This window comes from Periplaneta americana, chromosome 7 (genome assembly GCF_040183065.1).
Source record: "Periplaneta americana isolate PAMFEO1 chromosome 7, P.americana_PAMFEO1_priV1, whole genome shotgun sequence".
Classification (NCBI taxonomy): Eukaryota; Metazoa; Arthropoda; class Insecta; order Blattodea; family Blattidae; genus Periplaneta; species Periplaneta americana.
In genome coordinates, this window is record NC_091123.1 from 53,796,337 (window position 1) to 53,814,670 (window position 18,334).

The window sequence follows — 18,334 nt, forward strand, 5'->3', positions numbered from 1 at the left end:
ATGCGTAATTGATAATTGTTGACCGAAACAATAGATGGCAGCACAAGAAGAAAAAACCGCCGTTTCCGCTATTTCGCTTGTCATTAAGACATTGTTGGACATAAGCAAATTGTGTTAAATGATGTGAATGTGAGGAGTGAGAAGGTGCTCCATCTTGTTGGAAAATAAATTCGTTGCCTCTTTCTTCCAATCGTGGAAACAGCCACTCAGTAAGCATACCAAGATAACTCATACCGATGACAGTGTTCTCTTGAAAGAAAAATGGACCATACACTTTCCGTTTCGAAACGGCACAAAACACATTTAGCTTAGGGGAGTCACGTTCAACCTCGAAAATGAAATGTGGATTCTCGCTCCCTCAAATCCTAACATTGTACTTGTTTACTTTCCCATTGACGTGGAACGTTGCCTCGTCACTAAAAATGAATTTGGCTGAAAGGTCTTCATAATCCGCCATCAGCGTCAATAAATTTTCAAAGAAAACACATCGTTTTTCATGGTCATCAAGTTTCAAATTATGCACTAATTGCAGTTTGTAGGGGTTAAATTGCAGACGAGAACGTAGGACCTTGGAAACGATGGATTTAGAAATGTTCAACTGCAGACTAGCTCTACGCACATACTTTCGAGAACTATGTATTACGTTTCTGTGATTCGCCATAACCTAAATAACCCTCCTAATACTGCAGAATTCACACAGACTTGAAAATTTAACATTTTCAAATTTTCAATTTCTGTGATCCGAAAAACGTATTATTTCTGTTGCCATGGAAGACATTGTTGAAAAACGACAACTGGACAACAGAAATCTTTTGTGTCCTGCACCTTGCGAACACAAATTAGGTAAGAATGGTGCAAAGATTGTTTCGTAGAAATCCCGGATTACAATCTAACACATTGTTGGATTGGACGTGCTATCGCCCTTAGCCTTCCAGGTCACCAGACATAAAATTATACTAATCAACGTAATTTTATGTGGTTTGTGAAGGATGCAGTTTAGGTGACACCTGTACCTCAAATCTATGAAGAAGTAAGATCATTGCTGTGGTTGCATCCATGAAAAGAGAAATGTCTGAGAGAGCGAGCACAATTTGACCATCGTGTTGATGTGTCGTGAGACAAGAGGTTCTCACATTGAGTATTTATAATGCACCAGTAAAAAATTATGAGAGGTTCTTAAACTAATTAATTGCTCAAAGTCATTCTATCATTAATACTTACTTAATAATAATGATATGAAAATATTGTCACAATATTTACAAAAAAGTGTATGGTTTAATGTAAATTTTAATTAAAAAATATCCTTTAATATTTTCAGAATTACTAACGAATGAGATATGAAGGCGCGCCACGTATTTCTCAAGTTGATCATCTGTTTCACATCAAGTAATGCGGCACGCATTTTGGGACTGTTTCCAATTCCTTCATTCAGCCATCAAATCGTCTATCGAGGACTGATGAAAGGACTGCATTCCCGTGGACATGATGTCACTGTTGTTACAAGCGACCCCATGAGAGTCTCAAATCTGGAGAACTATACCCAAATAGATATGTCAGAATTGTACGTTCCTTGGAAAAAGATATTCAACTTTGCTGGAAGCAAAGACTATGATACACATCAGAAGAAATTCGTTTCGACCATTACGGAAGTTTCTGAAAATTTATGTGAAATAATATATAACAACAAACATCTTCAGAAAATAGTTCTGGAGCACAGTTTTGACTTGGTGATTGTGGAATGGCTTGCATCACCTTGCATATATGCATATAGTTACTTTTTATCAACTCCATTTGTAGGAATCTGCTCAACTGGATTATTTCAAGCTGGCCATGAAGCTGTTGGAAATCCAATAAGTCCGGCTTATATCCCAGATGTATTTGTTAAACACACTGTTCGTAAAACATTTTGGGAAAGGGTTTCCAGTATGTGGCATTTCCTGTGGTCTAAATGGTTGTGGCATGGCACAGTGTTGCCAAGACACGATGCCATCGCAAGGAAGTATTTTGGAGCCTCCATGCCCTATATTGGAGACATAGAGAAGAACGTGAGTTTGGTATTAGTGAGCCATGACTCCTTATCCCTGTACGTCAGACCAAATGTTCCAGCCATTGTCGAAGTACGTGGACTACATCTGCAGCAACCAATACCTCTGCCGCAGGTAATGAACTGTCCAGTATTCCGTTATCGGTCTTTTTATTTCTCATAAGACAAATTATTACGTAGGTAAGAACTGTAAATTGACTTCGAGATTTAGCTGACCTCCACTTTTCAGAACTGCACATATCCAAAATTACTTTTGATCGTGTCGTCTGTACGTCTGCGGGTATAGCGATCTTCTGTAGTTTGTCAGACGTATTTATTTGTTATTAAGAATTCTGAGTAAATTAACTTAGGAATAATGAACATGCAATATAATTTTAGTACAATTCAATAGCATTTAATATGAAATAAAACACATTGTAATAAACTCAAAATCTACAGATTTCGACTGAGCTTTCCTTTTAAAATTTATGCCTCGTAAAAATATAATAAAATTTAGTACACGCAACAGTACACAGATTTTCATCGCGGTTAAGGCGTAAGGACACGTACAGAGTGGAAGCATCAAGGTTCTTTTTAATTGACACTATGATTCCGATAAGTTAAATAGTTTATTATTTAATGATATTTTCCGCAAAAAAAATATATTATTTTCAAACTCCAGTAGCAATTTTTCATCCCTCTTCTTTATCTTGGTACCTTTGTAAAATAGTTTCCATGGTACCATTGAAAGTCATAATTGAGGAGTTCTATATAATAAGGTCCTCTGATAGGAAACCATATTTTGAGAGAAATAAGAATAAAGAATTCAACTAAGCATAACACTTTATTTATTGCTCTTTTACTTGTGCAACATTATACAAAAAATACTCTTTCATGTTTATTCTATCAAGTGCTAAGTAGAAACTAAGTTTTTCTTCAGTTTTCATATATATATTGATGTTCGAAGTGATGCTTATGTGGGCCCTTTTTAGGGGGAACAGCTGTACACGATCCTTGTTTACATAGAAGTGTTACACTGTTATGTTACACAGTGTGATAGTACAAAAATAAACATAGGAGTAAACAGAACACAAAAATTATTATCTTAAACAGATTTTAACAAAATGTAAACATAAATCACTTTGTATGAAATTTGAAACATAACATAACACTAAGTGAACTTAATCATTCAGATTTTGTTCATCATCACTTGCTCCTTGTGCATTTCCACTTCTTCTTACCAAGCAACAAGCAAAAAAGTAGTAACTAGGAATAAATACAATTATCTCCAGAATTTTGGGACTGAGAAAGTTTTCTTTACTGTTTGAGACGTGAAAATCGTGTCCCTAAAGTTTTGAAAAATCTTCAAGGAAGGCTATATGACATACAGTATATATATATATATATATATATATATATATATATATATATATATATATATAACACCAGATTGAGACTAATCGAATATTAGTATTACCTCTGAAATTAAGAAAGATTATACTGTGGTCATTATCTTTACCTTCCATGTTACTTTCTCACTGAATAAGTGTTAGGCCTACTTACGATTAATGTTCATCTGTAGGGTTCAGAACCATAGTGGGCCAAGCGCCATTTATTAAAAACGGAGAAAGCAAGGGTTAAAATTAAGCGAATACCATAGTTGAATGAAGATTGACATATCATTTAGCTTGAATGTGTATACTTTATATTACTTGCTATATGTTTCCATTGAATTATGCTGATAACTTCATTTTAACCCTTGTTTTCTACGGTTTTAGTAAATGGCGCTTGACCCACTATGGTTCTGAAACCTTCATTTGTTGTACAAAGTATTTGTGTACCCTGATTTGTTCTAGACCAGGGATGTCGAAGCGCCTGTATTACGTGCTCATACTACAAGCAATACAAATCCAACAAGGTTCACTTTTTAGCAAGATAAAGTACAATCATCGCTCTTAAGGAAATGAGCGGATCACGAGAGCACGCAGTGCAGACGCTCTGATATCTCTTGTTCTAGACGAACGTCCAACGTCCATTTGGTCCGGCTGATAGCCTATCAGGCTTTCGTCAGTTTCATAAAGTCGTAAAGACGAAGTAACGTCAAATTAACAGATCTTTAAGTTGCGTTTTGAATATTTGGCAGGATCTTCAGAGGTTCCTTGATGGAGCACCTGAAGGAGTTATTTACTTCAGTCTCGGCACTAACGTGTTAAGTGACAGACTTCCAAAGGAGAAGAGGCAAATATTCTTGGATGCATTCTCAGAGCTCCAACAGTTCAAAGTGCTGTGGAAGTGGGAAGATGATGAATTACCGGGACAACCTAGCAACGTAAAGGTGGCGAAGTGGCTTCCGCAACAACACGTTCTCAGTAAGAAAATATAAACTTACAAATCACGCAATTTTATTACAATTGAAGCGGTGAGATGAATAACCATTAAAGTCCACTTCTAGTCATTCAATATTTGCAAATTTGAAATTTAATTTTGGATATTTCCAAAAGTGTTACGACTCTAAAAGTTGGTATACTACTTTGTCTTGATCCCTAAAAGAACCAGAAATATTACGTGCAAAAAATAATAATCAGGTAAGAAATATATATATATATATTTTTTTTTTGCGTTTTTCTCAAAACTTGTGTAAATGGACTTGAATGGTTATTGATCTCACCGCTTCAATTACTTCTCTACTCTGCTGAAAATACAGCAATACTTTTTTTTAACTAATGAGTCAGAAATATTGCGAATGTGTCCCCTAGATTTACTTCATTATCAGTAGCATAGGCATTTTTAGTTCGCAGAAATCAGTCTAGTTATATTATAATCCCTTAAATGAATTTTCCTAAATTCGAAGCCTCGTTAAATCGCTTTCGCGCACCCAAAAACGACAGATTTACCTTATTTTCAACCAAATCCTTATGCCGGTTTTCAAGATAAATGTTCAAATACACAAGAATTTTTCGCTTAATTTGACTTCTGAAATGAGTTTTTCCTATGTCCAAAATTAGCTAATTTGCTTTCTTGTATCCAAAAATGGTAGATTCACCCCATTTCGTCAAAATCCAAAGACAGGATTTCAAGACAGAATTTGCAAATAAACAAAAATTGACTATGTGATTTAACCCACAAATTCAGTTTTTTCAAAGTTTATAATTATCTACGACGCTTTCCGGCACCCAAAAAAAACGTAAGATTCAAACCATTCATCATAATCCTTACGCGCGTTTATGCATATACATGGATTTCTCGTGGAATTTAACCACTTAAATTAGTTTTCCTAAAGTCGAAAATTCGCTAAATCGTTATCTCGCACCAAAAAAGCGATAAATCCATCCCTTTTTGTCAAATTATGTTCGTTTTCGAGATAAAATTCCAAAAAATACATGAATTGACCCTTTAATAGTATTTGATACATTTGTTGTCTTTGACATGGAATTCATTTCCTCCTAATGAATATTAGAGTAACATTACAGGGTACAAAGGAATAGGAAATCTATAATGCGTTTCGTGATTAAATGCACGGTTAATTAGAAAATGAAGTTGAAAGTTCAAGCAGTGTGATAATATCGACGCTAACACAGTCGCCACTCTTCTAGTAATAATGATGTAAGAGATCAACGAACTCAGATCTGTCTCTCGCGCCCTCTCTCGCTACGAAGTTGCAATCTGCTCGCATCGTTCAATGGCTTGAAATTAGTTGTACCATAATTAAATTTACACGAAAACCTTCTACGCTATTGAAATACGCCTGGGGATAAATGATTTTTATCAGATTTTCTATAGATATGGAGAAAACACGATCCTGCTGTTGATAATTACGAATTTTTCTGAGAAATCTACGAATTTACCACAGATACGGTATTATACTTTTTTGCTACATACAACATGAGCTAACCACTCTGAAAATCGGCAGGGTTATTTCATTTCCACCCTGTTCATACTAACTATCTTAACTATTATTATGAATGTGTAAAAAGAATTAATTACCATTTCATTATCTGATAGCAGATTACTACATTCCAGCTTATATTTCCCTTCATTTCTTTGCAGGAACGCATAATAAGCCTTCTGGCATTATCACTGCTACCTTAACCTTGCCTTGGTTCGACTGATATGGTGGCACAGCCATTATATTTCATATTCCTTGTCAATTGTTTTCTTTACTGTCTTATGTCTCTCACACAAAGAATCGTTAAAGTTTCCACCATTAGTAAAAGGAATATTTATTAATGGACTTAAATCTTGCGATTTATACACAGTTTATGCCGTTTCCGTTTATTCAAACATCCATTTGAAAATATTACAATATTTATTCAAAATTAAACATTTTTCACATTAGTATGCTTCCTGACCCCAGAGAAGACGGTGTTGTGTTTTTGTTCAATATATTGAAAGTGTGAGGAATAAGGAGTAGGAAATATTTACAAGGTTCAGTTTCACAATCGAAAGATATTAATATGTGGCTCACTACATGGAATACCTTATTATCAGCTGAACTGTTGATTCTAATGAGTGTATTTTTATTGTTTTATCTGTACAGCTCATTATGGAATCTTAAGGGAACCAGGTAGTGATTAAAGATCAAAAATCCGATTTTTTATTTTGTATTTTAAAATAAAGTCCAAAACTGCTCTTTAAAACAATATAAATATTACGGGGGTATTTCTGCATATAACTTAAGCCTTTTAAATGACCTCTTTAAATTTGGAGGTGCATGTAATTCATACATTATACTTTTTTTTTTAAATGCAGTTTTCAATATGTTGATATTTTTCAAACTTAAGTGCATTTTTCTCAGAAACTACTGAATCAATTTACATGAAACTTTTACAGTGTTTTCTGCAGCCTGTGTTCTACATAGTACACCTACGGGTTTAAGAATATCACACACACAACACGAGAAAAAAAAATATAGGCATTGAAAAAAAAAATTGTAAAACATGTTAAGCAAAGTTCAATATTTTTCTGTTTCACTAGAGGTGAAATATTTAACTAAATTTCGCTTTATAATTTACAATACACATTACTAGATGACTTAAAAAATACAAGGTATATGAGTGAAGATTGTAGCAAGTAATGTGCACCTGAAGAATCAGGTACGCTCAGGAAAGTGGGAAAACAGGTTATCAGTTAGGATCTTTCTATTGCACTTGGATTCGAAACAAATTAGTTGTCTTTTCTATCACTGAATTCAGAATGATTGATTATACAAGCCTGGAAATTTTTATTCCATTCTGAACACTAGAAGCCTAGAAATATTGAACTAAACTTTTCTATTGAAATCTTTTAATCGCACAGGCATCACTACCCAGTTCCCTTAATATTACCTGCCATATGCAGTATATTCAAATAAATATTGATTTCTATCATCATTATTTTTAGTTGGTTACTTAACGACGCTGTATCACATACGAGGTTATTTAGCATCGATGAGATTGGTGATAGCGAGATGGTATTTGGCGAGATGAGGTCGAGGATTCGCCACAGATTACATGGCATTCACCATACGGTTGGGGAAAACCTCGGAAAAAACCCAACCAGGTAATCAGCCCAAGCGGGGATCGAAACCGCTCCCGAGCGCAACTTCAGACCGGCAGGCAAGCGCCTTAACAGACTGAGCTATGCCGGTGGCTATGCCGGTGGTTTTCTATCATCATAATTTATAGGGTCCCTTAATCGTATAAATAATACACACAATACATAATGCGGATCTAATAAAGAGTAATTATGGTGACACATAGTCCCACGTAAATCTGACAAAAACACACATTTACACTGTGTTCTGACTTACAGGTCATCCGAACATCAAATTGTTTATATATCAAGGAGGTCTACAGAGTACAGAAGAAACACTTGCAGCTTCAGTTCCTGTCGTAGGAATTCCATTCTTCTCGGATCAAGATAGGATTATAAGAAACATGGCAGAATATGGTGCAGGAATCTACCTGGAAATCAACGACCTCACAAAAGAAATTTTATTGGAAGCGATTAATGAAGTAATTCATAACAAAACGTAAGTATTCACAGGCAAATTTTCAGAATATACATCAAATTTTACAAAATAAGGGAAAAATAATAATTTATCGATCAACTATATACTTGACTAGCTGTACCCGTGCGCTCCGCTGCACTTATTAGAAATAAATATAAAGTAATTACATAATTAAAATAGAACATTGGGTCCAGGAAACATTCGTGTTTGATAGAAGAATAAATCGTTTAATGTGGTACTTAATTTAAATTGTATTTAAATACCATTAAAATGCTATCATTTTGGTCCAGAGACCACTCATTTGATGCAAACATTTTTCTAAGTTTGTCTTGAATGCATCCTTTAATAAATCACTCCAAATTAATAGAGTTGATTGTGTACGAAGATCATTTTTATGTTAACCTCACTGTGCAACTTTTTTTTTTGTTAAGTTTATTTTATTCACGCCTTAACATCTGTGGTCATGTCGCGTGTTTAGAATTTGTGGGTATATCAGCAGGCAGTTTTTACTCTTGTTGAGTTCCTGTTTCTATTGTGTGTTGTAGATGGCTTGTGTTGATGCAACTGATTATAGACTTTAATTAATGTTTTTGGTATTGGTAACTGAGGCGGTGATGAATAATGGCATGTATCTTTCCAATCCGGCATTTGCCTTTATGACTAAGGGAAATCATGAAAAACCTCAGTCAGATTGGTCGGCCACGGGGTTTGAACCCGGGATCCCCGAATGCGTGTCTCAAATGCTAACGCCTGAGCCAACTCGCTCGGTTGTATATCATTGTTTATGCAAATAAAAAAATGAGGTACTCTACATAAATATTATTTTAAGAAACAAAGAAAACGAATATGGGTAAATTATGAGCGCAGGAACGCCATTTCATGACACCTTTTAAAATAACTCAGCTCCAGTGATCTCTATGGTAAAATGAGTGTATAAAATTAGAGTATTTTATATGGACCAAATAAAGTTGCAATAATCAAGTTATACAATACATATTTCGACAGAATATCAAGTTTTTGTGCGTACAGATTTCTTTCCATCTTACCTCAGTCCTCATTTGTAGCATTACATCCATCTAGAGACTATACAAAATTCAAATAGTGAAGGTTAATTAGCTTCTGAGATTACTTCATACAAACACACAAAATATTCTCTGTATATTAATATTGATAAACGTCAAGGCCGACTTAAATAGACGGAGTCATTTGTTTTCATTTCATTGTAGCCATCGTCGTCGTTCCTGCAGTAACTCCTATGTCACATATCGATCTTCAGATTTTTGCTCTACTAAATAACTTAAACAGTGATGCAGGAAATAATACAATCTACTATATATAACTTAATTACATTTCTTTCTTTTGAAAATGTAAGAATTCACTATCTCCTATGCACTACTGATATAGACTGAATAAATTTGTTTTTCTTCCTACTAAAAAATTTAATATTTTGCACCTAGAAGTTACGGAACAACGACACTATAATCTGAGGCGGGTGGAAATGTATTGTATTGTTATTTTAAAACTCTTGTATATCCTTAAATATACGTTATATCAAAATATTGCCTGGAATAAAACTTATCGGAAATCATTTTTAAAGAAATCGTTGTTATGTAAAATTTTTCACAAAAATCAGTAATAAGCGAGATATTTCGGTTTATTTAATTCAGGCCCCTTTAAATAAAGTATTTTCAATTCTATATAGCCTAAAATCTAAGATACAACGAACTTAATTTATATTCCAATTTTCATCGAAATCCGTTCAGCCATTATCGCGTGAAAAGGTAACAAACATCCAGACAGACAGACAAACAGACATACAAACAAAAATTTCAAAAAAGCCAAACGTGAAAAGTTAACAAACATCCAGACAGACAGACAGACTTAAATATCAGTCCTATAAAAATTTTGCCTGGAATAAAACTTATAGGAAATCATTTTTAAAGAAACGTTTGTTATGTAATATTTTTCACAAAAGTCAATAATAAGCGAGATATTTCGGTTTATTTAATTCAGGCCCCCTTATAGCCCCCCTTTTAAAATAAAGAGTTTTGAATGCCATATAGCCTAAAATCTAAGTTACAACGAACTTAATTTATGTTCCAATTTTCATCGAAATCCGTTCAGCCATTATCGCGTGAAAAGGTAACAAACATCCAGACAGACAGACATACAAACAAAAATTTCAAAAAAGCGATTTTCGGTTTCAGGATGATTAATTATATATGTTAACATCAATTATTTTTGGAAAAGTGAAAATTGCCAGAAAAATTTCGCTTACAGATTTATTATTAGCAGGGAAAGGATTTATATGTAAATACATATTTACTTATAAAGCTAATATAATTTATATTTTGCATTATCTTTATGTTTCACAATGTGTAGGGTTGAAAAATCCTACTTTTATTTTCCATATTTTTCCATATTTTAGAGTTTAGTACATATTTTCGTTAATTTCCATATATTTTCCATATTTCATATAAAACAGTCCATATTATATTAGGTTTAACAATAAAACAAAACAAAATTCCATTAACTTTTAAAAATACATTTCAACAATAGAGATTTAAACACATGTTCAGTAATCCCTTTAACATCAGAGTTATTTGAAAATTAGCAGTCCTATCAACAATGGGAAAGTAAGTTACAAAACTGTATTAATTTAATTTAAAATTTTTAACAGACTTCAGTTGTGCAGCTCAACAGTTAAATGCCAGTCAGAGTACACATAGGTTCAGTTTTGTAAATCATACTATAAAGACGGTAGATATGCCAAAAGTACGTCATTCAGTCAATTTAAAATCAAAACTAACAAGTTACATTTCAGAATTTAAAGAAGATGGTTTATCAACTGACAATAAAATATTATTTTGTAATTTGTGTCAGTGTGCAGTATCATCTACACAAAAGTTCCTGGTGCAACAACACATTACAACTAGTAAACATCAGGCCAACAAACAACTAAATTCCAAGCAGAGACAATTGTTTTTAACACAACCAACAACATCGAATGTAAGATCTGAGTTTAACATCGACCTGTGCCGTTCTCTCATCTCTGCTGATATTCCTCTCTACAAACTAAAGAATAAGGTCTTCAGGGAATTCCTTGAAAAATATACTCAACATACAATCCCGGATGAGTCAACACTTAGGAAGACGTATGCTCCATCCATCTACGATGAGACAATACAGAAGATAAGAGATGAAATTAAAGATAGTTCAATTTGGGTTTCCATTGATGAGACTCCCGACAAAGAAGGTAGACTTGTTGGTAATGTAGTTATCGGTTTGTTAAGTGAACAATATTCTGAACGAATTCTTTTACATTGTGATGTTCTAGAAAAGTGCAATAACAAAACTATAGTTAAACTGTTCAACGAAGCTATGGGTATCCTGTGGCCAAAGGGTATTATGTACGATAATGTGTTATTCTTTATTAGCGATGCTGCCCCTTATATGGTCAAAGCTGGACAAGCATTATCTGTTGTATATCCTAAATTGACTCATTTTACTTGTGTGGCGCATGCATTTCATCGTGTGGCAGAAGTGGTCAGAGACAATTTCCCTAAAGTAGATTTGTTGATTTCATCAGTGAAAAAAGTATTTCTCAAAGCTCCCAGTAGAGTTAACGTGTTGAAAGAAATGTACCCTGAAATTCCATTGCCACCAAAGCCAATTTTAACTAGATGGGGTACATGGCTAGAAGCAGTTGAATATTATGCCGAACATATAGACTCTATTAACAATGTTCTCCTTGCATTGGACTCTGAAGATGCAGTCTCAATTGATACTGCGAAAACAGTTACCTGTGACATAAGTGTGAAGAATGACTTAGCTCACATTCAGCATACATTTTCATGCATCATAAAAACGCTCAAAAGTCTCCAAAATAGGCACCTTTCACTATCTGAAAGTTTTGAAATTATAAATAGTACTGTGGAACAACTGAATCGTGGTAGAGGTAAAGTTGCAGATGCAGTAAGAGCTAAGGTGGACACTGTACTTTCAAAAAACCCTGGATATGAAGAACTACAAAAGGTTGTTGCTGTGATGAGTGGTGAATCAACAGTGAAGATTAACTTGGACTTATCCCCAGCAGACATTGTGAAATTGAATTATGTACCAGTTACTTCTTGTGACGTCGAACGCTCTTTTAGTCAGTATAAATCTATCCTCAGAGACAATAGAAGAAGATTCACTTTTCAGCACTTGAAAGAAATGTTTGTAACCTATTGTTATGGTAACAGACAATAAAAATTGTGTTTTGTTGAAACTACATTGGAAGATAAGGTACGTCCATTATATTTTTTGTTTAGTTTGATTAAAATGTACCAATATTTAACGTACATAGTCATTTTTTTATAATTTTAAGTCCATATTTAATTCCATATTTTGGTAAAAATCCATATTTAATTCCATATTTTGGTAAAAATAACTACATATATATTTACATATTTCATATATTTTTAGTCCATATAAATCCGTTCCCTGATTATTAGTATAGATTAATTGTCATATGCAACCTAACATACAAAAACCTTCTTGGATAACTTACAAAACATGTACTTTCGGTTATTAATATGTTTGGTATATATTCGTTAGTGGGATTCTTTCATTTAAAGGAGTATTAAACTGCCGCGAAATAGCGACCTTTCCTACATCCCTGACAAAGAACAAAGTAAGAATTGAAGGGTTCAGAACCATAGTCGGCCAAGCGGCATTTACCAAAATCGTAGAAAACAAGGGTTAAAATGAAGTTATTACCATAATTCAATGGAAACATATAGCAAGTAAAATAAAGCATACACATTAAAACTAAATTATATGTCAATCTTCATAAAACTAAGGTATTCACTTAATTTTAATACGTTTTTAATAAATGGCGCTTGGCGCACTATGGTTCTGAACCCTTCAGTTTTTGGTTCAAAATCAGTCTTAAATTACTATAAATTGTGGGACGTCTCTTTCTACTATTCCCTGTTTGCTCTTCCACCATGACTTCCTGCACACACCTCTCTCCTTGTTGGAACTTTCTGACAAAATGACCATTGTTCCCCATTTACCTACTCGCCTGATCTGGATCTCTGATATCTATTTCCTAAAAGGAAAGTAATGTTAAAATGGCGGGGTTTTGACTCCATTGAAGAGATCCAAACGGAATCGCAGAAGGTTTTCAACACGTTAAAGTCGGCAGGATTTAACGAATGCTTCTAAAAATGTAAAACATCGCTGGAACCCTTGTAAACAAGCTCAAGGTGACTATTTCGAAGATGACGGTGAAAATTAGGACTCACAATAAGTATCCATATTCTACGAGCAAATTATCGGATATTTTTATTAACTCCTTAGTATATGAGCCGTTCAGAGCAGAAGTGGTGTAAGTCAAAAATGGGTAATGATGTTTAAAGTAAAAATTCTGTAAATACAGCGCAAAGTAGCAATTAATTTGTCCTTCGTGCTACCCACTAACTACTAATAGTTTAAATAAATTGAATATTAAACTTTGCGCTGTATTTTACATAATGTTTACTTTAATCCTCATTACCCATTTTTGACTTACACTATTTTTGCTCTCAACGGCTCATATATTTGTGTAGGTATGTGACTTCTATTCACATTTCCGTACTGAATATGTTTACGAATATTGTCATTCATGAGAAATTGATGTTCCTGTCCTCAATTATCAGATCTGTGAGAACATCATAATGGCCAACATTGGTGGAAAAGTACTAAACAAGAACTAAAGAAACTGGAGTTTAAAATGTGTGACAACAAAAATTGTCTCAAGGAGAGACTTGAGTTAAAACCAAGTCCTGATTGCGAAAATGGTTAATATTTGTTTAATGATTGCACAGACTACACTCAAATTAGAATTAGGCTTTTGGATATACCACAGTGTCCTGGAACTTTACATTATCAACGTTTCGCAACCACATACATACACACACACACACATACATACATACATACATACATACATACATACATACATACATACATACATACATACATACGGGCTATTCCATCTCAAATCGACCGAAATATAGAGAAAATTGACCTTGCAATTTTTAAATACAATGAAACTTTTTCTGTCCGTATACAACTATGATACAATGCTTTGTGCAAAGTTTGAGGCATCAGAACTTCATAGTGTTTAAATTTAAAATATTTTAATTTATCGCATTTTCATAAAATTAGCAACTTAAACTGTTGTGGCTCCGAAACCCTTTCACCCAATGATCAAAATCATGGTTTATTTTGATGCTGAAAAGTTAAAGTTTATATTGACATGTAAACAGTTGTTCTTACTTTTTATGGAAATGGAGAAATTTAGATTTTTCTTAATTAAGACACCTTTGCCCACGAAAAAATATTTTTAAAATATATGGTTAGATTCCGCATTGAAAGTACAAATAAACACGTATTTTTTACTGGTGCAACGTTAATAAGGAAGTATTGAAAAATCAAATAAAGAAAATAAATAGTACGCGCGTGAGCTAACCAGCTGACTGTGAGGCGGGAGCTAGCCTAGGCAAGCAAGGCCGGGAGACATAAACAACGTGATGTTTCGTCTAGTAGCGCATAGCTGGGCTAGCTTTATCACAGGTTTTCATAAACACAGGAGTAAAATGACGCCCAATGCTCGCTTATCTTCATCTCTCGACCAGTGTGTGCTGTTTTGCGACTTTCAAGTCTAGGCGTGTGAAAATAATTTATTTAAAACCCCCGAAACTTATTGCCGTGACACTAAGCAAACAATGCCGAATCCCTCTTAATAATGCAAGGTTTTTTCTCAATATTTTTTTACATTTTTACAAATGGGCAAAAAGCCTAAAAGTAAATAAAATCAGATTAACTGTCTCTCTGTATACAATAAAAATATGGATTACTTCTTATCATAACCTACCAAATGTCCGCTTCAAAATGAGCTCTCGTTCAATGTTCTGCAGTAAATGGTTCCAGAGTTCTGAGCGCTGAAAGAGGCTTGTTTTTCTAAAATACGCTAAATTTGTCGCTCAACAAGACGAAAACCGTTTGACTTTCGATAGTATATTTTTGCAAAATACACTCTCCTCAGCACTTTGTATAAATAGGGAAAAAATTAGAGTATAAAAATTCGAGGTTTTTTACTGATCGATTTCATATGGAATAGCCCATACATACATACATACATAACATTACATAACATTACATATATACATACATAACATTACATACATACATAACATTACATACATACATAACATTACATACATACATAACATTACATACATACATACATACATACATACATGGGCTCCATCGTCAGAGCACATAGGTAAGAACAGAGGGGTCGCCTACTCTCTTAGACTCGTTACGCCAGGCTAATACGGATGATTGAGCTAAGTAGAGGTGGACGATCATCAAACAACTATGCGATAACGTTTGTCTAGCACAATTTTTCCCACAGCCGTTGAATTATTTTACTAGCTACACATATTTACGACAATTTTGTAAATTGAAATATCCTCTCAATTACAGATACAAAGAAAACATGAAAAAGTTGTTGAACCGATTGAACGATCAACCCGACAATCCATTGGACCGAGCAGTCTGGTGGGTTGAGTACGTCATCAGGCACAAAGGAGCACGTCACCTCCGTTCAGCAGCTCTGAACCTTACGTGGTATCAGTATTCCCTGCTCGATGTCATCGCTATCGTCGTTCTGGTGTCAGTCCTCACATTCTGGATTTCTTACCGCATCATTATATTAATGTTACCAATTAAGGCAACAATAAGTTCCAAACATAAGAAAGACTAGAACGAAATAATATTTTTTTTTTTCTGTTTCCGTTGTCATTAATTTTATGCAGTAAATGATAATAATTCTTTTACAATTTCTTCATTTGCTACTACCAAATCGACATTCATCCCCGAGTAATATGTTGGTATAAACAGAACATAAGAGATATTGATATCTTTGCTTCCAATAATTTGTTTTATAGTACTGAAAACACTGCTCCACAGAATGTTTCTACAATTTACATTAATTCGAAGTTTAAACAATAACTAAAGATACAATGAAACATTATTGCTAACATTAAACGGGTCATCCGTTTGGATAAGCATATGGATAAAATAAAAACACCGTAAAACATTTACTACTGAACTTCATTTGTTGAAACTTCCTGCATACTCGTACAACACTGAAAGATGGGAGATTCCTCAGAGCTCAACATGACCCCCATTGCGCACCCTGCACAACCCATAACGGTGATGCAATTCACCCCATGTCTGTTGTAACATAAGAGGGGTTATTTGTGAAAAAGCTCGAGAAATTTTTACTTTCAGATCATCAGTGTTCCTGGGTTTTTCTGAATAAACAGTGACTTTAACAAAACTCTACACGAAGAAGTCTGGAGGGGTTAGACCTGGGGAGTTTGGGTACCAAGCCAAGAGATAACTGCTTCTTGTATTGGATTTCGCCTGCGACCACCTGGATGTTTTTTAACAGAGAACCTGTTACGTATTTTGTTTGAAATTTTTATATGTATGGGTAAATTATTTTATATTGAAAATTACGAAAAATGTAATTGCCAACTATAGTTCTTTTTTACACAATGTTAATTGTTCATTTTGTTTCTATGGCCATGGATCATTGGCACAACGATAAGTTCGGTTACCATCCGACTGTACATGTTTGTTTTGCTGGTTTGTTGGCATTGAAAGCTGCGTCCATTCGGTAGATACATAGCCCAAGCTCACAAAACTTAATAGCCCACACCTGTGGAATAGCGGTTAGTGCGTCTAATCGCAAAACCAGGTGGCACGGGCTCGAATCTTGGTCGGGACAAGTTCCCTGGTTGAGGTTTTCTCCGGGTTTTCCCTCAACCCAATAACAACAAATGCTGGGTAACTATCGGTGCTGGACCCCGGACTCATTACACCGCTATTATCACCTTCATTTCATTCAGACACTAAATAACCTGAGATGTTGCTACAACGTAGTAAAGTAACCTCACTTACTGGCTTTTAAGGAACCCGGAGGTTCATTGCCGCCCTCACATAAGCCAGCCATTGGTCCCTGTCCTGAGCAAAATTAATCCATTCTCTATCATCATATCCCACCTCCCTCAAATCCATTTTAATATTATCCTCCCATCTACGTCTCGGCCTCCCTAAAGGTCTTTTTCCCTCCGGCCTCCCAACTAACACTCTATATGCATTTCTGGATTCGACCATACGTGCTACATGCCCTGCCCATCTCTAACATCTGGATTTAATGTTCCTAATTATGCCAGGTGAAGAATACATTGCCTGCAGTTCTGTGTTGTGTAACTTTCTCCATTCTCCTGTAACTTCATCCCTCTTAGCTCCAAATATTTTCCTAAGCGCCTTATTCTCAAACACCCTTAACCTATGTTCCTCTCTCAAAGTGAGAGTCCAAGTTTCACAACCATAAACAACAACCGGTAATATAACTGTTTTATAAATTCTAACTTTCAGATTTTTTGACAGCAGACTGGATGATAAAAGCTTCTCAACCGAATAATAACAGGCATTTCCCATATTTATTCTGTGTTTAATTTCCTCCCGAGTAGTCTATCATTTATATTTGTTACTGTTGCTCCAAGATATTTGAACTTCTCCACCTCTTCAAAAGATAAATATCCAATTTTTATATTTCCATTTCGTACAATAATCTCGTCGCGAGACATAATCATATACTTTGTCTTTTCGGGATTTACTTCCAAACCTATCTCTTTACTTGCTTCCAGTAAAATTCCCGTATAGTAAAGTAACCTACCAAAAAAAAAAAACTTAATAGTTTTGGTAGAACTTCTTACGTCTGGCGCACAGTTACCTGCAACAGTATAGACAGCGACTACTGCCGCTTCCCACATCAGACCAAACGTGAATGTAATCCAACCAGGCAATCCAACCCCGAGTGGAGTTCCGAATCAGCAGAGCAAGAGAGTCTGCCGACAACCTGTATGTTCCATTTTAATACGAGTACTTAATTTGCTGTTGACGGATGCTTTAAACAATTATTTTAAGAAGACATTTCTTTCAACACGAACAAAGTCTCATACAAGTCATCTTCATTGCTTTTAGTGAAATTCTCAAACTATATAAACATATTAAAATATCAATTTGCGCTCTTATTCTACTTATAGTATAGCTGAGTCTACTTCACGGTTTTATTCTCTCACAGTAATATCGATACAAAAATTGAAAATGTAATACGCTAAACTGACTGCTTCTTCGTCTAATTCCTCATTTTCTTTACATATTTATGTCTCTTAGACTAAATTTCATGATAATTTTTGTGCCTTTCTCATATT

The 18,334-nt window shown here is 34.5% G+C and overlaps 1 protein-coding gene across 3 annotated transcripts in view; it reads left to right on the top strand.

Annotated features, from left to right (window-relative positions):
* The window catches only part of LOC138703096 (UDP-glycosyltransferase UGT5-like), a 35,877-nt gene extending 19,745 nt beyond the window's left edge, over nt 1-16,132 (top strand). For all 3 annotated transcript variants that reach the window (XM_069830680.1, XM_069830681.1, XM_069830679.1), the window contains exons 2-5: nt 1,319-2,159; nt 4,167-4,392; nt 7,814-8,033; nt 15,531-16,132. In XM_069830680.1, coding sequence (XP_069686781.1) covers nt 1,338-2,159; nt 4,167-4,392; nt 7,814-8,033; nt 15,531-15,810 — 1,548 coding nt within the window. In that variant the 5' untranslated portion in view covers nt 1,319-1,337 and the 3' untranslated portion in view covers nt 15,811-16,132. The remainder of the gene's footprint in view (nt 1-1,318; nt 2,160-4,166; nt 4,393-7,813; nt 8,034-15,530) is intronic.
* The last annotated feature ends 2,202 nt before the right edge of the window (nt 16,133-18,334 follow it).